We start from the raw sequence: 23513 nt of genomic DNA, 5'->3' as shown, positions 1-23513 counted from the left end.
TTGTCCATCATATGATTAGTTAAAAAAAGGACATAATTCAAGGTTGGGGGTTGGAGTTAGATTACGATTAGAGGTTTAGGGTTTGTTTAGAGGTAAATTTAAGTATTTTTGTTCCAATGTGGATATCATGACACTGCGTGGTTCAATACTTTGGATATTTGAATGGACTATGACTATAAAAGCCGAGGGTTCATTTCGACCTTGTCACTTCCTCACACCCTCCATCTAAGCGGCGCATCAATCGGAGTCGAGGACCCGCAACCAGGTCCACTTGTCGCGCTCACCCCCACTATTCTCGGAGACCCCCTGATGCCCACTGCTATCCCCCAACTGATAGAGCCCTCGCCTCTTCATTTTTATAGTCCCCACACTTTTTGTGACTAACTGCAATTATATTGTAGCACACACACACACACACAAAACACATCAAAGGAGCTATGGGAGGAATGTGGATATCTACTATTAGTTTTATCATCCACTAGCAGCACTTATCTGCTCCATCCTAAAGGAGTGTCCCGGGAACGAGCCAGGAGGGACTCCACGGGCCAAGCAAACAAACCGAGAGCATGTAATTGCTGCCCGGGCCTATTTCGTTTGAGTGACCTGTGCCCACTAACTTTTAATCAAAGACCCCATTCTAAAAAGACCCTTTTTGAAACTATTGGCATGAATTAGTTGTGTAAGGGCTGAACGAGCTTCAATAAAATGTTTTTTGTTTTTTTTCATCCTTGATCAGTAGAGTCACTGTCGGTCACTTTTCACCTGCTCGCTGCCAGAAAAAGTCAACAATTATTCTCGTGTATATATTACATATATATAGTAGTATATATTACAATTGTTTTAGTTGTAAATATATTTTGCATTTAAAATTAACCAGTGTCTATTTTCACCAATGTTGATCAAGGCGATAGTCAAATGTCCATCCCTTGGAATGACTGCAATCTGATTTTTTTTTTTCACGATCTAACTGCGGACTTGTGCCAAGTGTGAGTCTGTCTCCGCTGTAATTAAGTCACAGGGTACTCTCACCTTTCTCCGCCCTCTTGAGGCCTCAGGAGTCAATCAGACTGCGGCCTCGCCGTCCCCCCTGTGTGGGAGGCCGGCATGTGGGGCCGAGTGGCTGGGAAAGTCCCGTGATTTATGACCCTATGCAGGCCTGACTACCTCTCATTTTGCTGAGATTGAGCCACACAGTTAACCACAACTCCGACGCTCCAATTCGCTCTATTTGGCAAAAAAAAAAAAAAATCCACTTTGGTTCTTATGGGAAAGGCAAGGGCGGTTAGTGCAATTGTTAGAGGGCTACCTAGCTCTGTGTGTAATTGGGTTGATATATATATTTTTAAAGCTTGACTGATTATCACATGGATTTGATGTTAATGATTAAGCAACCCGCTGGGAGAGAAGAAGGTGTGACGACGGGGTTGTGGCGGGTGGGGGTCGTTTTATTCTCAGTCTCACATGGCGGACTTTCATTTCCTTATTCATGGGTTTTCTCCTCCTTTGGAGACCTTCCGGAACAGTGTTGGAGGCATTTGCATGAGCTGGTCTTAATATTTTTCAAAAGTTGTTGTCTGTAGTCGGTCTATAAAGTCTGTCCCTTCCCCATCTTTTACTGTCTGTCTTTGTGATGTAATGCAATATACAGTATATAATATGTCAAATGTAAGAGCTCTTTTTTTGTTGGTGGAAAATTGAATATTTATTGCAAATAATGTGCGGACCATCAAGCTCCTGCTGGTGGACCACTGGGCTTCCCCGTTTCCCAGGTTGAGAACCCCTGCTCGAATCCAACCGTAGCTGTCCTTTTGCATTTTAGTTAAAAAAACAAGACAAAGTATTGACTAGATATCAAGCATGTGACCTCTCAGATAGGTAAAGGGCAAGCATGTTGGCACTTTTTGAAAACATGCCGCTTATCCCGGATGACTGTTTGAGTCCATTTTGGGGATTTTGGCTCTCATTAAAAGCAGCCAAGCTTACACGGGTGGCAGCAGGCCAGTAACTCAAGGCCAAAGGAGGTTTATTTTATCACGGGCAAAGGCACCAAATCATGGCGCTATGAAGGGACCTATATAAATGCAAATTGTAGTGGTGAGCTATTAGTCGTGGACAAAAAAAAGGTTTTTATGTAAATGTCCTGTCGGACCACAGCGGAGCACTTGGTCACTTTGGATTAATGCCGCAAATGTGCCACGAAAGGCAAACGAAAAACAAATGCTAAATGCAATGTGCTTTGTTGCAAATGTGCTCTTTAGGATATAGAAGTTGGCTGGTTTCTGCTCTTTTTTTTTTTTTTGCCTTTCAATACTCTTGGTAGTGGCACCTTCCAAACCAGACCAGAAACCCAACCGAATGCTATAAATCTTCCCAAATCTAGATCTTGGAAACCAAACCGAACCCCAAAAAGATCTCCTCAATCATAGTTTCCCTGTGGTCCTCATTCTAACCATTTTCTCAGATTTCTGAATGCAAAATCGCTTTTCCAAATTTCTTTGCCATGCCATGGGGCTTTTTTTTTTTCAGCCAAAAGGGTCGAAAAGCCTCCAAGCCCGACTTCATCGTGACGTGACAGATGCATTTTTTTTTGTGAGGGGCCCGTCCCAAGTTCACAGCTGTCACGAAATAATTTTCTGGCTTTCATTGCTGCGGTCTTTATTCCAGGTAGCATTGGCAGGAACCCCTAATAGCAAAAACTCGTACTTTTATAGCCAGGCTGTGACAGGACAAACCTTCCAACCCGTATTGCCAGCCGACAGAAAAATCACACTTTTCCAGGTTCCATTTTTGGGTAATTTATTTTTCCCCAAGTCTGTGCCTGTTGCAAAATGTAATTTTTGGTGGGTCCTTTTTCAGTTATTGGGTGTGAAAACCTCCCCCAAAACTTGATGTGGGGCCTCCAACTTTGAGACCAAATGGCAAAAGAACCCACAAAATCACATGACTAGGCCCCACTTTCGCCAAGGTCCATTTTCACCATTTAAAAAAAATCAGTCAATCAATCCATTGTAACTAGTCGGCTAATTTGTATTTTGGTACTAATTAACTTTACTGTAAAAAAAATAAATCAAAAGAAGTCAAGTAGATCGTTACAAACGGATTGCACCAGAGATATATTTGGAAACGGGGAGAGCGCTCCCTCTAGCGTTTATTTTGGAACATTACACAACATACTTTTTCCCCCCCTTCGCTGACAGTTTTCCTTTTGCTTTTTGGTATTGCGAACACCATTTTCAGTGAAATGAGGGTCATATTTACATTATATACAATGCAGGAATTTTGGTTTACAAGGGGATCTAAATCAACACAAGATGTTTACAACTTAAGTGATGGTCAAAACATGGCATCATGTTTCATCTGACATGTAAAATCCAACTTAAATTTTGGAGAGCCACATCCGATCTTCATTTCTTCCGAAACCTTATATTCCTGCACACCCAACTCATGCCATCCTGTTTGGGAATAAGAACAAGATTCATTCCAAAAGCTAATGTTGTAATACTTTGTATAGTGTTCATTTTTATTGTTACATTCGGAAGACTATTAGTATAGTCTTTTAATTTTTTTCCTGCATATGAAACTGCCTCTGGATTATACCAACCGCCGCTGTCTCAATTTTAGTCAAGAAAAACTATGACATATGGAATTGTAAACTTTTGGGGAACGGTGGTGCGTTTTAACTACATTGCATGTAGCATATGTACCTGCAGTCCCTCGGTGGTGATGGCGGAGCAGGCCTGGACTTGCCACATGCGATCTCTGACCGTGTGCAGGTTGAGAGCCTCAGCCAGTTCGGAGGCTGACATGGCAGCGCTCAGGTCTTGCTTGTTGGCGAAGACCAGCAGCGGCACGCCGCCCAGATCGTTCTCCTCAAGCAGCTCGGCTAGCTCCTGCGCAAAAGCCCCATCGACTTGTGGCGAACATTAAATCACGTTACAAGAATAAAAATAAATAAGTAAAAAGTAACAAACACATACTGTTTACACGCCTACACTTGCATAGCTACAATGATGCCTAAAAATGAGAGCCGTCTCTATGCAATTTTTTTCCCTTTGACTTGCAAGTGAAAATGTGTTGGTGTGCCTGTGGGCGTGTGTTCGTAAAGGATGATGATAGGACTTCGTCATCCTTTTTTGATTTGAAAAAGTTCTGTTGTCGAGTTAGCTGGTGGGATCTAGCCATGTCCTCAACACCGCACTGCTTCCGCACGCCACTGACATGCGATTCTGGAAAAATAATTAGGATTGATAATGGAATCAATTTCACACTACTCTCAAACTGTGTCAAACATTTGAAAGCAAGCTCAGAGGGGACAAAATTCCTTTGAATTTTTTGATGAATTGCCCTGCCTTACAAGGCAGATGTGCGAACCACATGCAATTTAAAACGTCAACTCACCAGACTTGTCTCTTCAAACCGCTTTTTGTCCGAGCAGTCAATCACATAAATCTGCAACCACGCGTAACAACAATAGTAACCCACGTACAGTAGGTAATATAAATGACAATACACCAGAAATGATAACGCAAGCCGCACCAAGACATGTGTGTTTTCAAAGTAATTCTTCCAGTACGGGCGAATCTTCCGCTGTCCTCCAATGTCCCACACGTTCAACTTGAAGCCTGATGACTGGACGCTCTTGATGTTGAAGCCCTGCTCACACATAACAGTGGTGCCCTGTATGTGTGCTGTATGCTACCAATATTTTTGTTTGTTTGTTTGTTACCTGCGTAGGCGTAATGTGGCTGATGTCCTCGGCGGCCAGCTGTTTGAGCAGCGTAATTTTGCCAGCATTGTCCAGGCCGAGCAGAAGCAAGCGCACCTCCTGGTCTTGAGGCTGTTTCAATCTCTGCAGGATGGACAGCAGGCCCTTCAGGAAAAAAAAAAAGTCCACCCTTTTATCATAACGGGTGGCCTACTATTGAGAGCAGAACAGATTATGTTCGACTTGAAGAGCTCCGTTGCCTTGCTCCTATTACCGCCATTGCTGTGGTGTGCATTGTTGTGGGGAAATCTCCCACAGGGTGAGATTAGGAATGTACAGTGCGAATGGATGGTGTCCAAAAAAAGAGTTCAGGACGGCTTTGACTCCGAGCTATTTACTTCCCACGCAGCTAAGAATAAAACACTGTCACTCCACCCTGTAACAAATCACATGTACAAATTCGAATTTAGCGATGACGAGTTATTAAAGCTTGGCTGTGAATTTGGCACATGCTGTCACAGCATTTGTCTTCTATTTCTCCCGTTAAATAGCTTGAGCTAAATTTGGTTGAACATTTAAAAAGAAAAGATAGCCTGCACTAATCGTTACTCACGTAAAACCTGAAAGTATAGTCCAAAGAAGTACAGAAGATGACCACATTTATACTGAAAGTAATCAGAAAATTTCAATAATGGAACCCACTCCTTCTTTTGACAGAATGCATTTTCCCTTCCCGTTCGGAGACATCTAAAAACAACCCCTTCATTAACTATTTATCAAGCAGGCACATGGATAGATAACTTACCATGATGTCGTCCAGTGTATTGGTGGCTACTCCTCAGACTGACTGGATTAACATCGCTTTGGCCATGTGGAAGATCAACTGCCAGCAACACAGCATGCTGCGTGACCTCAAGTACCGGTATGCAACGACCACTTCAACGTTTTGGCGAATGTGATAAAAAAAATTCTGAAAATATCTCATACAAGTTGAAACTGTACATATACAGTACTTTGCAGACCTCTTTTGCATATACAGTGAAGGGTCAGGCAAAAATGATCTGACACATTTGTGCAAAGAAGGTGCAATGAAATTGATTTTTAAAATACTTAAAAAAAACGTGATCACTGGTATGCGTGGGGCAAAGTTTTCAACCTCGATTTGAAAGTATTTAGTATTTACACCTGGAGCTTAGAGGTGAATCGACTTGTTTGAAACGTAAAGTTTAGGACTTGAGTCTCATGACTTCCACATATGCGAATTAATCACGTGACTGACATTTTCATCAAACAAACACATTCTCAAAAGGTTAGATACCAAATAGCCTTGAATTTGAAATATGACGTCAGTTCCCAATCAGTTTAGTCAAAACAACGTCAACAGCGCCGCCTGCAGCTCACCGATCCCCTTTACAGTTTCTCATATTACTCCATCTCAGTCAAGAAACAACATAAACATGTCGGAAGGTGACTGGCGGAACCGCTAAATAGAGCGCCACGGCCACCCGAAGTCACCTCGACACGTCTTCGAAATTTGATCCACTTTTGCTTGTATGGTTCCCGTCGTGTCGACGGCTGACAACCCAGGAAGATGCCGCAGAAAACGCTGGGATCCATTGTAGGGCTCCTGTGTACCGGGGTCTGTCTGGTGCAGGTAAGCCGACGTGGGCGCCCCCAAAGTCGGTCTACGCTCTCAGTCGAGGCCGAGGCTCCTGGGCTTGGCCAAGGCCTCTCCTCCCATCATTTTTTTGTCTGCTCCACAAAAGATACTGACTCGGGCTCAGCTTGTGTTCGCTGCGAATGACGTCAGTTACTCAAAGTTTTTGAGGTTTATTCGATGGTCACTTTCTAGGAGACTTGGACGAAGCAGAAACAACTGCCGTGCACGACGTTTGAATGTCTCCATTTTGGAGTTTGATGAAGGCTACCGAGATGAACGTTAGCTCTTGCTAACGGGAGGCACCCGGCGATTTGACGGGTTTATTCGAGGTTGTTCACATTAGCTTTCTAGGCCGAAGGGCTAACCTTGTGCTAGAAAGGGATGGAATTTCTTTTAGTCGTCCCCCCAACGTTTGAAAACATTCAAGCATTGTTTTGGAAACTTTATATTGATTGTGGCATAGAGCGAACCGAATAAAAACCAAATGAATGGACTTGTTGCAAAATGAATTGGGCTAAAATTAGCTAACTTTTTAGTTTGAAACCTGATTAACAACACGGCTTTGTTTTCGGTTTCAAACATTGTCCCACTTTCCCACTCATTCCTAATTTTATTTTTAACACTTTTGTGTTGTATGCTTTTACTACGACGGCGACTTGACAATTGTGCCATTTTAAAACGCCCATAAACATCTGAGTATAATAATAGGGTATGTTCAAAGTCGTGACATGATTTATGAAATGGCAGCATAGTGTGAAATAATGTCATGCGTGAATGCTAAAGAGCAACATTAGATCCAACCCAATTAAAAGATGTGCATTTCTGTTTTTTGTGACTTTGAGCAGTTATTTTTTTCCATCACACTTCATCGTTGTTTTTACAGTCAGAAGAGTAGTGATGTTCTCATTGTGTCCAAGAATCACCAGACTATCATAACATTTACGAAGTGTTTAATCAGATTGCTCACAAGAAAAAGGGATGAATATTTCCATCACATCTGCTATGATCAGCTGTGCTGCCTTAAGCAATATTTTGTTTTGGATTCAGTCTGACGCAGTTTCTCTTTCAAATGTGGTAATATGTGAACTCAACCAGGAAGTTGTGTGTGTGTGTCTGTGTGTGTGTTTCTAATGAAGGGCAAGGAATTCTGTTTTGGGGTGAACAATGAGCAATATCGCTGTGAGATGGGATACTGCTGCGGAGAGACCGAATGCTGCACTTACTACTACGAGCTCTGGTGTAAGTTAGCACTTCATTCGTGAAACATTTGACCGGTTCATTCTATAAATCTGTGGATGACATAGTGCCTGTCTCTGACCACGGCCCCACCATCAATCTTTCAGGGTTCTGGTTAGTTTGGACCCTGATCATCATGTTGAGCTGCTGCTGCGCCTATAGACACCGCAGGGTGAAAATGCGGCTGCAGCAGGAGCAACGGCAGCGCGAGATCAGCCTAATGGCCTACCAGGGTGCCTCCAGCTCCTTCATTTCACCTCCACCACTCAACCTCAGTGAGTAGAAAATTATTGGGCATGTGGGGGAGAGCGAGTGTCCTCGGTTTCGGATGGGACTTCTGTTCCCGCAGTGGCGTCATAACCGGAAATTCTACGTAGTGGTGAGATATTAGAGACTGACACCCCGAGAAGCACATAAGAACTGAAAGAGGCCGTAGTCAAGGCCTGGACAAGGATTTTGAATAAAGAATGCAACAGTCTGCTGAAGTTAATGGGTAGCAAGCTTGATTCACTGATTGGAGGTCAGGGTACGGCCACCAAACCCAAAAGAATTTGTCTGGAGCACCTGATTTCAAAGCTGTTCTTCTGTCTTTCAGGATTCTGGAATGACTGCAAGCTTCCTGACTACGAGGAGGTGGTGGGTCATCCTCCCACCCCGCCGCCTCCTTACTCTGAAAACCCTCTTGAGGCTGCTTCGGCTCTCCCTGCTCAAGTTAGTCAGCCTGCAGGCGCTATCGCGGCGCCAGAACCCTCGCAAGTTGCCCAGCCAGGGCCGGCCACCGATGCCTTACCATCCGACGAGGATGCCGCCACCTTTCCGCCGACCTCGACTCGGGAGAACGCCGGGGATCGGCTGGAGGAGGAGGAGGAGGACGACGAGCTCATCACTCGGCGCCGGCACGTGACCGGCGACTCAGGGATCGAGGTGTGCGTCTGCCAGCTGGACGACGGCTCGGGGCTGGAGGAGGAGTGTGACGAGGAGCGGCGCATGTGCGCGGCCGCCGGCGGGGAATGCTGCTCCCGCCGCCAGCAGCACGCCTTCAGACACAAGGAGCACACCTGCGACATGCCCAGCCAAACCAGCAGCGCCGGCGACAGCATGGTGTGAGCCGGCGGGTTTTCGACCAGCCTGGCCAACCAGGTGCGACACACGACTTTAGCATTGTCACGGCGTCTGCGTTTTAATCCTCCCGGCTAACAGACATCACGCTCAGGTGATAATGATCATTAACCCCTCGACATGACACGCCGATTTGTCCGTTTTGGTTCTCAGTTTCTTTAGTTTTTGCATTGAGTGAATTGATTGGGATTGACTAGGCCATGGGTTCTCAAACTTTAGGGGTCCCGTTTTTTTTCCCTGTTGAACGCCAGATGTACATGACTACCATCTCCTAAAGATTTTTTTTGGGGGGTTGACCATTTCAAACCGAAATATTTGTGACATATGTGATGGAAAGAAACATATCCGACTGAATATCTGACTGAACTAATTCCATTGAAGTTATTTCAATATTTAGCCATCTCCGCTAGCTGAAGTGGAGCCCAAAGCTAAGCAAGGGAGTAGTAATTGGGTTATATTATGAACATAATAAATCACTCCAAATTAGTTTGTGGACCCGCAAGCTACAGCCTGCGGACCCTGGTTTGGGAACCCAGGGACTAGACGACCACCGCCACTTTTGGCTCGTTGGGAGCCTTTCCGCCGGCTCCTTCAGTTTGACACAGAACCGTCCGCTCGAGATCTTAACCGTCGAGACGCATACCAGCAGGGTCAACCACATTTCCCTCCGGTCTCCACTCTGCTGAGCACATGAATGGAAAAGAAAATGTGACTGGCTGACCGAATGAACGTGTTACACCGAATGTAGGGGCTTGGCTCAGGCAGGAAGATGGCACGGTCCTTCAAATGTTTGTTCTTTGTTGCACTTCTTTAGTTTCCATCATTCAAGTCAAGGGGAGGCCGGTGTTTAGTCTAGTTTGGAGGCTCATGTGCATGTTTTGATCTCAAGCCCCTGTCCCACTGAGCGGCGAACAATTGTCATGTTTTGAAGGCAACAAATCTCGCGTTCACTTCGGAGTAAATCAGTGTTCGTTCAAGGTCGCAAAACATTCGCCAGACATTCACCAACAGTTTTAGTGATTTAGCTTTTTTTCAGTGGGATAGGGGCTTTCGCTTTGTTTAGTTTTTTTTTTTTGCATTGGCTGCAAAATTTTGGCCTCTGATAGTTGTGAAAATGTTCCCTGTGCCGTCGCAACGTTCTGGTCGCGGCTTCGAGCTTCTCTGTAGCCCCAGCTCTTGGCACCCGGGATTCATTTGTTGTGGTATTTTCCACTGGCAACAAAGAAAGGGAGAGCGGGGGTGGGGGGGCAGTTAGAAGTGGATGCTGGCAAACTCCAATTGTGATTAACTGCATGCTTCTCTCGCTGTCGTGTCTCCACAATGTATGTAGAAAAGGACAGTGGTCAAACGGGGAGGAAATCAAAAATTTGTATTGCGGATTTAACATGTGTTGAAGGCTAGCAGTGGTAAACGACACCATGTTGGAAGAACCAATGAGGAAATTGTACTTTGATTGAAGGATATACAGTAAATCCGAACTAAGCAAAACAAACAAACAAACAAAAAAAAGAATTGAACCCCGCCTGAGTAATTTTCATAGCCTGTAGTGATAGTTTCAACCATGAAAAAAATGATCCCAAAACAAATGAACAATTTCAAACTCATTTTACGTTGGCCACAATATGCTGTGACTAAAATATGCCAATATGGTATGAAAGTCCAAATTGCATCAATAATGTGTCTACAAAATGCCTCATGGTCAAAAATGTAAACAATTTAATAAGAGACACCCCCCCCCCCAAAAAAAAATAAAAAATCCTTACCTTTACATTGACCATTTGTAAACCGATTTGGTCTGTGTTGGCATCTTAAAAAAAGGACCCCCCCCCCCTAAAATTACAGCCCATTAAGATTTGAATAAAATCTTACGTGATCTCAACATGGGGGTCTTGCTCCTGTTTTATGAAGAAAAAAAAAAGAGTATTCCGGTGTACCTTAGCATCCGTCTTAGCCGTGCATCAATGTTAACATTTCCATAAGTCATCTATTTTTAATTCTACAATTGGAATGAGAAGTGCGCGTTTATTTTCAGCCGCGATTAAACGCCGACACGGACACTGGCGGGATGCAACGCCAGCTTCTCCTCGCGGCGTTCCAGTTTTCACTCGACTGGCAGCACTCATGTTTCTTTTGCCTTTTCCCATAAAATAAGAATAAGAAAACCGTTATTCATCTCACAATGGAGAAAAATAACGTTTCTTACGAAATTGAGACTATTTGCCTTTCGTTTTATAAAGAATTTTTTTTTGTTCTCTGTATGGCTCAAATGCTCTAATGCTACTTTATATACGTTACATAGAGAAAAAAAGGCTGAGAATCAATTAAAGGACGTGCATTTGTGTGTGTGTGTGTGCGCGCGCGCTGAATTTAAGATGGAGGTCCAAAAGTTGCTCTCATGGCCTTCCTTGCATTTGATGTTTACTGAGATTTAAGGGCTATCTAGAATCGGTCACGGTCGTCCACCCACTTTTAATGTCTGTTCTGCTCCTTTTGGGAGGCCGCTGGCGTTTTTCAGTTGAACGCGATGTGATTGTATGACAATGAGTGTATTTTGGTTTTCGCGGGCTTCAACGTTTGCATTGCTCATCATTTGAAATTTGAACATTTTTCCTTCCCGCCCATTCAAGCCAAAGCGTCATGTTTTCATTTCATCCTCATATCTGGAATGGTAATTTTTTTTTTTCCATCTGCGGTGTTGTGTATACACCACTTAACCAGGCTATGCAAAAAATGGGGAAAAAAACAAAAACAAGAAAAACTGAACTGTTCTATGCTGCCCCCACTTCCTGTCATGTGGGCACCAGTACTAGCAATATAACTCTCAGTACTGTGGCACAGCACCGTACTGTAATCTTTTTTTCTGTATGTGTGTCTCTGGTCTAATTCGTTAATGAAAAATATAAGTGTAATGCTACAGCAACAATGTATGTAAACAGAGGCGTTTAAAAAAAAAAAGGCAATTTTTGTTTGTGTACATATACTTTTATTCCCCTCCTTTTGGAGAAAGTAACAGCTTACCTTCATTCTCAACCACTAACGTTTCTGATAGTTGCTAGGAAGAAGAAAAAAAGTGTGCTTGTGATTGGAACGATTCTTATTTTTCGTGGGTTTGTCACTGTTCCGTCCATCCCTTTTGGTGCATATTGTGTTCAAATAGCGGCTTTCTTTTTTTCATATTTAAACATTCACAAAAATATTAAACTGCTGCTTTTCATTCTTATGGACATTTTTGCGTATTGCATAATGGAAGACCTCAGTGTGGAAGATGGAAGTGGACTTGGAGGCGCTGTGGATGGATTGGTTTTGTTTCTCTTTCCAAAAAATTGTCCTTGTTTTTTCGCCAAACCGTAAAAAGAGAGGAGGAAGCACTGACTGATGGCTAATATTGCTCTATCTATATATTTTATTTTAATTTTTTGGAGGGGGGGGCGGGTTAAGTAATACGTCTGCTGTGTGATGTTTTGGTCATCATTTGTATTTTATTTTTTTAATAAAATTAAACGTCTACATATGACGAATGCATCCGTGTTTCTTTTGGGGTGGAGTGTCTGAATCCGATTGCAAGAATAATACTGTTACTCAGACAATGCAGTCACTGTTCAAAAGTTTGGTCTTTAATGAGGTAAAGGACTTCTTACTGTTTGATTTATTCAAGTATGAAAACGGGTCACCGATTGGAAACATTTGGAGAGTAAAGTTAATAAATGAGGAGTCAAAAATAACAAGGTTTACAAGGTTGTTCAAGATGGTCGTCTGCCTTTCAGCAACTCACCGCTCACAACAACAAAGCTTGTGGTGTGAACAGCGTTACACAAAAGGTTTCAGTGCAGTCGGGGTTGAAATGATTGACGCTAATAAAAACAAAAGAGATGGAGCAGGAAGGTGTCGAGTAGAAGGAACTCTCGTGATACTTGGAGTAGATGATTCAGTTGCCTAGAGGCCTTTTAGCGGTACTGCAAGAATAAAAAAGCGGTCATATTAAATTAATGCTCTCCCAAGACAAATTTGGTTTTACTTTTCAGATATTGAACGGAAATTTTGGACCGCTTTCGGGGTGTTTCACTTGAGAGGGTCTCAACTGAATACTCTTGGATGGAACTTTAGTGTTGGATCTCACCCACGACGATAGTCGGGCCGGATTTGAGCATTTCCGATCAGTTAGCAAGGTTAGCAAAGGCCCGACTGTCGAATGTCTGAAACATTTCTGTGTTGCGGGGTGTCTTGAGAGGTTTTTTTTCATTCCTGAACAGCTCAGAAAGCAGCTTATTTTTGTTTTGCCAAGTGTGTACAGAACCTGATATTGCGCCGAATGTTGCAGCCGCTGAGTGGATACACTGCTCCGAAACGCCAAGCCACATCTTCAACCCAAGCAGTAACAGGTGTTCAAGAAAGACGAACAGAGGACAAATCAACACAATACTCCGGGGATACTCAAACTGGGGGTCGTGGTGAGTTGCAAAGAAACTTATTGTATCTTTTAAAAGTGGTATACCTTCACACGGACCAAGCGGCCATTAAAACAAACGTAACCAATTACTCCTCCCTACGTTAGCTCTCGGCCAAGTAAAAGCTCGGATAAATTTGGTAACCCTGCATGAATAACGTTTGAGAAATCAAGGAGTATATTTTCAAGAACAAAGTACAATTTTTGGAGATAGTGCTTTTCCACAAGAGAAGGCGCAATATATCGATAAAGATGTATTTTTTTTCGATTAGGTTGTTAAAATGACTTTACAGTCAATCTTTATTGATATCGCGCCTTCACAACAGCTCCAACAAATCACTTTACAGCACATTGAACATAAAGTAACAATAATCCCACTAAACACATTCTCCATTGCGAGACTAATAAAGGTTTTCTTAATCTTAAAGCCCCTTTCGATTAAAAATAAAAAATAAATTAACTGCAGGCAGACAATACACATGCAAACGGCAAAATAAGTAAGCGTGTTGACACGGTGGATGAGAGCGGACATTTTGGGCTGTTAGCGAGTTACGAGATAATTTTGGCCCTTCACTTGGCAACATGATTCATTTACCAACCTGACCATACTGTTGCACAAACATGAAAACAGAATATATCTCATCAAAATGACACACATTTTGATAGATATGTTGCTGTGGGGAATATTTACACAGCATTGTTAGCAGAGTGGGACTTGTCAATATCACGTGCATGCAAAAACAAACAAAAATTAACTGAATAAAACGAAGGACGGACACGTTGTGAGAGACTTATCATTGGACTGGTTGTGCATGCAGATGTTAGGCGACGTTAATTTAAAGAAGACCTCCGTGTTTTGCTATTTACTGTTTTCATGATGACTGATTCTGATGAGGACACCAAAGGCACCCAAAATATTGACCCTTTAACATCATATCGCAATTTTATTCTAGTCAGATTATTTGTTATCTCTACAAGTACTTATTTTGCTCTGGTCAAGATAATTTTTTTTTCTTGAAAAAATACAACTTTATTCTCAAAGCATAACTTCTTTCTTCCTGTAAACAACAACTTTGAATCTTTCTGGCATTTGAGGATGCATATGGTAGTTCTGTTCAGTAGGTGTTAGGATTATGTTGTGGTCCTAGAAAACAATTCTCCCCACCCAAAAAGTCTGAGAATCCCAATCAACAGTAAAAGACTTAAAAAATCAAAATGGTTGCCGAGAAGAGGTTGAGCATCAAGTCCGGCATCGGGATCCTGCTACGCGAAGCGTCTTTTTCAAAACAGACCAACATCTGTCAGCCGCAGTGTGGACTCAGTGCAGTTAAGTTCCCTCCCCAAGCGCAAACCCAAATCCACCCTTCCTCAGTAGAAGCGCTTGCGCCGGTTCTCGTTCCAGTGGCCGTAGAGCAGCAGGCCGACGACCACCAGGAAGATGCAGCCCAGCATGGAGAAGAGTACAGTGAAGAAAATAGCTAGTCCGCTCATTCCTTCCTCAGTCTGACCCACTGGAAGGCAGAAGAGAATGTCAGAGGGACGCAAAGACAGATGACTGTGTGTGTGTGTGTGTGTGTGTGTGTGTGTGTGTGTGTGTGTGTGTGTGCGTGTGTGTGCGTGTGTCTGTGCGCGTGTGTGTGTGTGTTACATCTGAGCAGCTCCATGTTATCCACGCTGGGAATTGTGATTTCCTCCTCCTGGTCTTCCGCTTCCTGTTTGCTCCGCAGCACCGTCAATTGGTAGAGTTTCAATGAGATGATGTCGTGGTTGTCTATTGATTCAAGTTGGGGGGGGGGGGGGGGGGAGTTCATTAGAACCCAAATGAATGACTTGAATCATGTAATGAGGAAATGAAATGTTCTACCTGAAAGGTCTCCTGTAATTGCGGTGGCGCCAAAATAAAAGCCCTTGGGCAGCCGCACGCCAGGCAGATCCAGGCAGTCCCTCCATTCGTGTTGTCCATCAATGTCAATCATCACCTGAAAAAACACAGAGCGACCGTGAAGTGCATTCAGAGCACCGAAACGGTTCATTTGCTCACACAGTGTCCACGTTTCCCAGGAGAATAATAACAAAGAACGGGCCTCACCGTCAGCCGGCGCCGGACGTATCGGATGAAGAGGAAGGTGTCGTGCTTCAGGTTGCGCACCATGGCGTTGCAACCCCCGAGCTCGGTGGGCCGGCCGTCGCGCTCGTGGTCATAGCTGATGGTGCCGTTGCCCACCATGGCGAGAACGAAAGGGAAGATCCTCTTGTGGTCGGAAAAAGACGCCCAGGTTAGAAGACTTCAGTCATGATTGTGACTTTTTTTTTTTTTTTTTTTTTTTTTTTGCGTGCATTGCGGTTATGATGATTATCAACCTTTCTGGAGACAGGAACACCAAAACACACCGGTTAAACACGCACATTCCAAAGACGGTTACCTGCGTGCTTGGAGTATATCTCTTCTTTTGTGCCTGTTCCAATGTGAGTGCACAACAGAAGACAAAAGACAACCCCTTTACACAACACTGTACAACAGTAATCCCCCTGCGAGGGGTTGCCGATAGCGAAAAACAACAAGCAATTTATTCCCTCCTAAAATTGTTTAGAATGACCATATATTAATAGTTTAAAAAGTAAATAGAGCAGGGTTCTGCATTAATAGTGATCGCTGGTCACTACGTGACCGAGTCGGGCCACCAAATGTTCAACAACGCTGACTCGACTGGACCAGTACAAATTTCATCAGTAAATACAAAGAAACCAAAATGTTTTTGCTTTATTAATCGTCAATACTTTTTTTTTTTTTATATGTGAGCATACCTCTATCTGTTTCTCCTCATTGGGATACGTGTCCACAAAAACTCCCAAACCAGTGAAGTTGTCCTTGTTCCCAAATACAGGACCTGTGCGTGATGACGATTTAAAAAAATAAAATAAAATAAAAATTACAAAAAGTACATTAGCAGAAAAGAGCAATTTTGATAATTTTTTTAAACCTTTCTGCATGCGTTCCTTCGTGTACCAAATAGCCAGGCCGTCACCATTGAGATTCTTCTTTCCTTTCCCGTGAATCTTGAAGTGCACCTGCATCTCCCAGTCGTTCAGATGACAAGGCTTGCAGGGCGAACACCATAAAACCAATTGTCACGTTTGGGTACCAAAGATGCACGATTACGAGCAAAATCGAGATTATTTGGTCCAATTAGCTGAATCGGCGAGGGATGAGCTCATCAACGTGATGATGTCTCCTCATCTCCGATTTTTGCTGAAATTTCTTTCTCTCTACATGACTCACTTTCATCGAGACACCAAGTAACTTTAGGCTACCGCTGCAGGGTATGATGACTTATAATTTTCGGTAGGTTTAATGTAAATACTCACCAGTCGGCTCCATACCGCCCCCTGTCTGCTCTGCATGTCAGGTGTGAGTCGCACCTGCTCTGTGGTTACCATGGCATCGCCCATCAGTTCCCAGTGGGAGGAGCTTAAAGGCCCCACGGCTAAACACACACGCACGGACGCACTTTTTTTTTATCACGGTACGGTCACCTGTCGGTCAAAGTACCCTCGTGACAGTCAAACGTGGTTGTTTTGTCAGCTATGAGACGCCAGATATTGATGTTAAGGCGTTAAATAGCTAAAGCTAAACGACATTACGTGTTAATCTTCTAGACTATTCTACTCGATGCATAGAGGTCGGGTGAGGGGGGGGGGGATACCTTGATAGGGCTTGGTGAGGGAGTATTCCCGCTTCAAGAACTCTTCCATTTCATGATCGTCGTCAGCGAAACACTGGCCTACGGTAAAAAGTAAAAGAATAAAACAACATAATATCGTAAAAGGCCTCATCCTTTGCGGAGAAAATAACATGTGTATTGATTTGGAGTCCCGCCTGTGCCTTCTGCAACTGATGGCGGCCATCGTGAGTCAAACGTCACCTCCTCATGAAAAGCCAGTGTCTTTCCTATTGGTTAGTCGGATTGCATGCTCACTCTCATTGGCTCAATTTTGCCGTCAATCACAATACATGTGTTCTAGTGGTTTAGATTTATAACAGAGGTGTGACCGTAGAGAAACGCTATTACAAAATGTACATTGTGCTACACATTAATGACATACTGTATATTTTGAAAGTATACGAAATTAATCCAGAAGACATTATTGCAAAGAACATTTATACTTTGCATTGCCCTTTAAAATAAGAATGTCTGATAATGCTGGTCTTGTGTAAATCAATATTTATTTAAAATTTCACACAGAGATAATGCAGCAAATTAAATCTAATATAACATTTATCAGTGCTTACTTTTATGTTATTAATAACTAGTGTGGGGTAGCGTGTTGCAAAATTAATGCGTTTTATAGATGGTAAGTTACGTTTTATATTATTTGTGGTAATATTGGAAACGAAACGTATTACTTTCAGATGCAAGAGCGTAGCAATATGAAATAATCACATTTTGAAAGTGACATTTCCCAACGCCGTAAATTAAGGTAAAAAGTGCCTTCTTGTGGTTCGGTTCGTAAACTCGACCGTCGTAAATCGGGACAGCCGCAGCGGACAGAAAGGCCACGCCCCCTCGAGAATCCCCGGTGACTGTCGGCTTTCTACACGTTCGTGAGCATTGGAAAGGCGATGGAGTAAATCACGGCGAAGGGAAGCATGGACATGACGGAAGAAAAAACGAACAAAGCGGTGGACATCTATCGCGACACATGGGTCCGCTTCCTTGGTGGGTCAGGTGTTTTATTTTTTTACTTCTCCACCGGAATTGAAGCACACGCATGAATAAGTCGAGGGAACAGGGTGACCCTGGAGCTGCTAGCTAGCTAGGTAGCTAACTTGCTGTGGCGAGGAACGGCTGTCAAAAAAAATCGATATATGTCGCAACGTTTACCGTCAAGGGCAATTTGTAGCACAATGCAGCGACATGCACATTTCTATGCATTGACGCTTTATCCGAGCTGTTTATGGTAAAGCTAGTGAGTTGTCGGAGTTAGCAGCTCAGTCACACCAAAGTAGTTGAGCAAGTTCAGGCTGTGATTCACCAGCACTCGGGAGTCATCAACTCCTGAGCGTGGATCTTTTTTTTTGTGTACTTGCGTGTCATAACAAAGCCTTTTTTTAAAAGTACAGGTTTTGTCCCACTGGTAGGGTTAAGTGCAGTAAACAGTAACTTGAAGGACATTTGCGCTGCAGTAACATTTTGTGCGTTACCTGTTCATAGTTTTTCACGTGCATTGGAAATCACGGCTGTTATTTACTTTGTAGAATGGGTAATTTGAGTTTTTCTCATTTCATATTTAATACCTTAATTTCTATTTAAAATGTAAGGTCAGATTTATTGTGTTTACAATCGAATTTTTATTTACATTTTTTTCCAGTTTCTTATCAATTCTTTGAGCTCTCAGGATGTTACAGAAGCATAACAGTTGCTAGAAACAAAGACATAAAGTTATCTGTCACAAAAAAAAAAAAACAGGCTTGCTTCTGTTGACCATGTATGCCTCCCCTTTCCGCAGGATACGCCAACGAGGTGGGGGAGGCCTTCCGGCCGCTGGTGCCGGTGAGTTTGGTGTGGGGTAGCTACGCCGTGGCCACTGCTTACGTCACCGCTGATGCTGTGGACAAAGGCAAGAAAGCAGCCTTGGTGAGTCGGACTGGGATAGTACCTTGCAGTTGATGGCCAATCACGGCTCAACTTGTGAATGTCACATGACCAGACTCAGTGACCTTAGCCCTGAACAAGTGCGATGTCATTTTCAGCGGACAAGTGGCAAACTCAAGCTTCCCCCGGAGATTAATCAATGTTTGTTTCCTCCGGCACATCAATAGTACAACACGATTCTTCATCTACTCATTTAGGCGCACGGGGATGAGCCAGGCCAGACAACGCGGGTGGCGGCAGCGGTGGCTGACACGTTCGTGTGGCAGGCCCTGGCCTCCATCGTCATCCCGGGCTTCACCATTAACCGCCTGTGCGCCGCCACGCTGTACCTGCTGGGCCGCGCCACCAAATTGCCCCTGCCCGTGCGCAAGTGGACCACCACGGCCGTCGGCCTCTCGACCATACCTTTCATCATCAGCCCTATTGACAGGTAGCATGCCCCCCTCCCCGACTCCCCTTTACACTTTTCTTCAAAAGTTAATTAATCTGGAAAAGCTCTTTATGAAGCCATGCAGTTGACGTTGCCATCCAATCCTTTGAAAGAATAAACAAACAAAAAAAATATTCTAAGTGACAACAGGTCTTTAAATGATAACACATAACTGTGTAACTGCTGTTGTTTACCATATGTGCACCTTGCAGGTCTGTGGACTACCTGCTGGATTCGAGCCTGCGGAAGGTCTACGGTCACAGCGAGAAGCAGGAATAACAAGGCACTAAAAGGCTTGAAGCAGAAAAGGGATTTAAAAAAATGTTTTTGTCGTTCTTGACATTGTACTGTATATACCACTAAGCAGGAGTGTTGCGGTCTTATTCTGACTGTCAAGTCAAGGTTCTTCTAATGTTACACGGCAGGGATGCATTTCGCTGTAAGCGTTCATACAAGCAGACCGATATTTGGGTACTTGGCACATTTTTCATCGCAGTCATCTTGGTCTTATTTTAAAAATCTGCATTTGTGTACCTCTCCTTCACCCATACATTGTGGTTCTGCTATGAACTAGTCTGCCACAATATTGAACAACCTTGTTCCTCACAAACTATGTCATCTGGTACTTTTTTTCATTGCCGCACTTTGATTGTACCAAGCTGTTAGCCATGGGAGCCGTTGAGCTTCGCACTGGGAACGCAATTTACTCCACTTTGGCGATAATGGTACTGTGAATGTGTGAACTTCACGCGTATTCATCGCTGCTATCTAATTTGTTACTATCTTCAAGTACAATGTCGCTGTTTGTAGTGTTGAATGGCGGGGGACTACAGGTGCGCAAACTACAAGCTATGCAAGGGAATAGCTGCTATGGGGCAACAAAGGGTGTAGTTCATACAACATTGGGGGTGTTTGAATTTATTTATATGTCATGTTAGCAATAACGGTGAATGCTGTTATACCTTTATTTTCATGTTTTGGTGGTGGTTGGTGAAAAGCAGTGAGGAAAAGGGAGCCTAATGATACTCTATATTCCTATTCTGTGTTAATATGTGAGTTTACTTGTGATAGTTGTGTGGCTGCATGTCACTGATGTAAAGAAATACTGTACAGGTATTTTTTTTCTTTGTATTGTGTTGGGATTTTGGGGATGGGTTACATTTTAGGATATTTTCATTTCACGGAACATTAAAGCACCGCAAGTCAAAGTGGACACTCCCCTACTGTTGTCAACACTGGAGGAAAAAACTTTTGTGCAACTGTTGTTAAAGACTAAAATGATGTGCATAATGTGTGTTTTTATTGACTCTAAATCAGATGCTCTCATACTTCACTGGCCCAGGCAGTAGTACTGGAGTAGCTAAAAACTGTACTTAGGTAAAGAGTACTGAGTGAAACTCAAAAGTGTGGTATGATTACCACTTGTGTGGTCAAAAGAAGAACTGAATTAAATGTTCAAACTGTATAACGTGAGAGCTGCTACATTTTATTTTTTTTTAAACATGGAACAGCACAGTACAGGAATAAAACCTCTGCCTTGTTTTTGATTAACATTTATTATTTTGATTATTGGTCATGATGGTGGAACTGGGTGTTAGAATAATGACTCAAGTTAAAAGTCCCTCCCCCAAATTTCTTGAGCAAGAGTTAGCATTCAGGGGGAAAAATCATAATGCATAAGCTCTCAGTATGATACTGTGAAGTTGGACACTATTACCCAGATATTACTTTTGTAAGGCAGAGGTTTTAGTATGTAGCGTTGTATTGGATTGTGTATGTATACATACACACCTCACATAAATATTTTTGCTTTATTTTCTAAACCACTGACAACACAACTAACTATAATTCCATATATTGTACAGAATATTGCTATTTAGACCATTAATTGTGGTGTCCTAGGTTTTTTCCCCTCCGATTCCCGGCTTTTAACTGAAAAAACTAAAACCAGTGTTTCTAATCGACCTGCAGCTGATGCCAATTTCCTTGAGTGAAGGCATTGCATTTAAGGAGAAAGAATGCCATCTTCCGACTCCCACTTCAGCCATGTCGCTTCTTCTTCATTTAGTGCTTTTGGCACTTTTCACACCATTAAGAAGTCATCGAGGTAAGAGGTGTGCTCCCTGCTCGCTTTATTTTTTTGCAGACAAGCTAAGACAGAACTGCTCACGTTTAATTGACACTTGGGAAAAATAATAAACCAAACAATTCTAATTTTAAGACTTCTGGAAGTCCACCAGGAGAATTGATTAGTGAAGCGTTGGCTTGAGATTAAATCAGTTTAATTTGAAAGTTTATGGAAAAAGACTTGCTTAAAAAATGCCTTTTCATGCTTAAAAAAAAATGCATTTTTCTGCACCATTGTTTATTTTGTGGGAAAACTATTTCGCTGAGGACACACATTTGACCGCTTGCTGTCGAGTGAAAATGACATCACACGGTTCCTAAAGCAGGGGAAGGGAACTCCAGTTCCTCGAGAGCCGGATCATGCCTGTTTTAGATCCCGCCCTCCTCCAACACACCTGATAAAATGATCAGCTCATCAGCAAGCTCTCTCGAGGCCTGAAACGATCATGAACAATTGAATGTGGCGTGTTGGCGTAGGGAGAGATCCAAAAACGGGCATGATGTGGCGCAAGAGGAACCGGGGTTCCCTAGCCCCGCCCTAAAAGGCTCAGTTTGTGAATGTCACGTGACCAAACGAAGAAAACAGGTGAGCCTACAAGCCCTTGGGCACTGTGATGTCATTTTCCGTCGACGGCAAATGGCTGCACAAGACACATAATAATAAACCCCGTATATATTTAAGGCCTTCCCCCACACATCCTGGGCCAATGGATCTTCTCTGAAGAGAACTCGCCGGATGAAGAACTCGACGCGCTTTTTCAAAAGTCCTCCGAAGACTACCTGATCCTGATGATGCCAGAGAGCACGGTGGTGGTCGACAGCGTCACTCAACTACCACACCCCGAGAAGCCGATGACCACGACAAGAGAACCGCTGCTTGTCAAGGCGAAAGGTAATGTCATGCTTAACTTTAGTTTCCCCTGAGTGGCCTTTTAACTAGTTTTGTTGTTTTTGTTGTTGTTTTGGATGATCCAGATGAGAAAAAAGCAGGATCCACAATGTGGAAGGTGGCTGTGGTGGTGGCCATCCTGCTGGTGTGTGTCGCGGGATGTGTGAGCACGGCCTACTACCTGTGTGTCTGGAGAGGGGGTCGCATTCATTATCAGCCTCATAAAGTGGAGGCTTGAGTCGATAAAAATTAGGCTGCGACATCATTTGGTATTGAATGCACGAAATAAACTTGATTTCTTTTCCTTTGAATGAGGCACCTTATTATAATGATGAGGAAAATGGTTCTAGCGTTGTAGAAACATGTAGTACAGTTGTGGAAGTTCTAGTCCAGACCTGCTTCAAACCAAAATCTGTGATAGAAAATGTCTTTATTAAATATTTTGATACGCTTATATTTGGATTATACTGATCCATTTGCCTGTTTTAAACCTCAAATGTGGCCCTTGACCACTATTTTGTCCAAGATTGCAATAAATCCTTGTGTGAATGCCTAAGGAATCAGTTTTTTTAATGACCTTACTTTAATCGTTACACTTTTTTTTCGTAATTCTGTATCCTTCCACATTTTCACAAACTTTGCACATTTTTCACAAATACCATTCAACGTAATATCAGATTTTACATGGCTTTCAATATTTAACACTTTTCATCAAGCTTATGCATATTTTCAGCATGTTAATTCAATCTTTTGAAATAGTTTTTTTCCACTCAATTTCTGTAGAAATTGCGTTTTCTAGTCGAATCTCTTCCAAATGTTGCAAATCCTTGTAATTTTATCTAACGACCAGCAGAGGTCGATACTGCTCTTATTTTACAACATGTCAGAAGCAAAATATTTGGTTCCAAACTTGGAACCAAATTAACACAAAAGTAGGCTATGTAGTCTTTTGCTTTACGATAAGTTTAAAATCAAATCTGCATAAATTTGAGGTCTAAGAAATGAATCCACCAGTCAAAAAGCAGATTCCCATCAATTCCACTACAACACTCACGAGTCCCCCTTGAAGCAATATCAGGTGGCGGTGGGGGAGCTGGTGATAGAATTAATCCCCCCCCCCCCCTCTGTGATGGATCGGCCTATTCACAGGGGTCTGAAAAATGGAGCCATTGTTCATGTGTCACTCCGATTGTCACGTTCCTATATGATTGGTGCTTGCTTGGCGAAGGCCACAAGTGGACGAAAGACC

The 23513-nt window shown here is 43.0% G+C and overlaps 4 protein-coding genes and 1 long non-coding RNA gene across 7 annotated transcripts; 3 read left to right on the top strand and 2 right to left on the bottom strand.

Moving 5' to 3' along the window:
- Nucleotides 1-3112: 3112 nt before the first annotated feature.
- On the bottom strand, nucleotides 3113-6108 carry LOC147191751 (ADP-ribosylation factor-like protein 3). 2 transcript variants are annotated; one of them, XM_086134440.1, is made up of 6 exons: nucleotides 5511-5848; nucleotides 4727-4870; nucleotides 4537-4653; nucleotides 4399-4449; nucleotides 3705-3890; nucleotides 3113-3452 (listed from the first exon to the last, which is right to left on the bottom strand). In XM_086134440.1, the coding sequence occupies exons 1-6, from the start codon at nucleotides 5511-5513 to the stop codon at nucleotides 3405-3407; spliced, it is 549 nt and encodes a 182-aa protein (XP_085990566.1). In that variant the 5' UTR covers nucleotides 5514-5848; the 3' UTR covers nucleotides 3113-3404. The 2 variants fall into 2 exon arrangements, with proteins under 2 accessions (XP_085990566.1, XP_085990565.1); XM_086134439.1 differs by having other exon boundaries at nucleotides 4399-4653; nucleotides 5511-6108.
- Nucleotides 6109-6138: 30 nt separating this feature from the next.
- wbp1 (WW domain binding protein 1) lies at nucleotides 6139-12234 on the top strand. The gene is made up of 4 exons (XM_086134437.1): nucleotides 6139-6359; nucleotides 7502-7604; nucleotides 7709-7876; nucleotides 8197-12234. The coding sequence occupies exons 1-4, from the start codon at nucleotides 6297-6299 to the stop codon at nucleotides 8706-8708; spliced, it is 846 nt and encodes a 281-aa protein (XP_085990563.1). The 5' UTR covers nucleotides 6139-6296; the 3' UTR covers nucleotides 8709-12234.
- A 78-nt stretch (nucleotides 12235-12312) lies between these two features.
- Nucleotides 12313-17082, bottom strand: lman2la (lectin, mannose-binding 2-like a). 2 transcript variants are annotated; one of them, XM_086134435.1, is made up of 9 exons: nucleotides 16869-17082; nucleotides 16531-16649; nucleotides 16146-16263; nucleotides 15970-16052; nucleotides 15588-15620; nucleotides 15254-15415; nucleotides 15029-15143; nucleotides 14813-14935; nucleotides 12313-14675 (listed from the first exon to the last, which is right to left on the bottom strand). In XM_086134435.1, the coding sequence occupies exons 1-9, from the start codon at nucleotides 17068-17070 to the stop codon at nucleotides 14533-14535; spliced, it is 1098 nt and encodes a 365-aa protein (XP_085990561.1). In that variant the 5' UTR covers nucleotides 17071-17082; the 3' UTR covers nucleotides 12313-14532. The 2 variants fall into 2 exon arrangements, with proteins under 2 accessions (XP_085990561.1, XP_085990562.1); XM_086134436.1 differs by lacking the exon at nucleotides 15588-15620.
- Nucleotides 17083-17746: 664 nt separating this feature from the next.
- On the top strand, nucleotides 17747-20538 carry mtfp1 (mitochondrial fission process 1). Its single transcript, XM_086135965.1, has 4 exons — nucleotides 17747-17882; nucleotides 18673-18800; nucleotides 19016-19248; nucleotides 19461-20538. Exons 1-4 carry the CDS (start codon nucleotides 17813-17815, stop codon nucleotides 19525-19527), a joined length of 498 nt encoding a protein of 165 aa, XP_085992091.1. The 5' UTR covers nucleotides 17747-17812; the 3' UTR covers nucleotides 19528-20538.
- Nucleotides 20539-22007: 1469 nt separating this feature from the next.
- Nucleotides 22008-22815, top strand: LOC147191747 (uncharacterized). Its single transcript, XR_015103550.1, has 2 exons — nucleotides 22008-22267; nucleotides 22351-22815. It is a non-coding gene; the product is annotated as an uncharacterized LOC147191747 (long non-coding RNA).
- Nucleotides 22816-23513: the final 698 nt, after the last annotated feature.

Source organism: Hippocampus guttulatus, chromosome 17 (assembly GCF_054856545.1).
Source record: "Hippocampus guttulatus isolate MCC_2025c chromosome 17, RoL_Hgut_1.0, whole genome shotgun sequence".
In the NCBI taxonomy this organism is placed as follows: Eukaryota; Metazoa; Chordata; class Actinopteri; order Syngnathiformes; family Syngnathidae; genus Hippocampus; species Hippocampus guttulatus.
The sequence above is the reverse complement of the archived record's forward strand: the minus strand, read 5'-3'. Positions and strand labels throughout refer to the sequence as shown.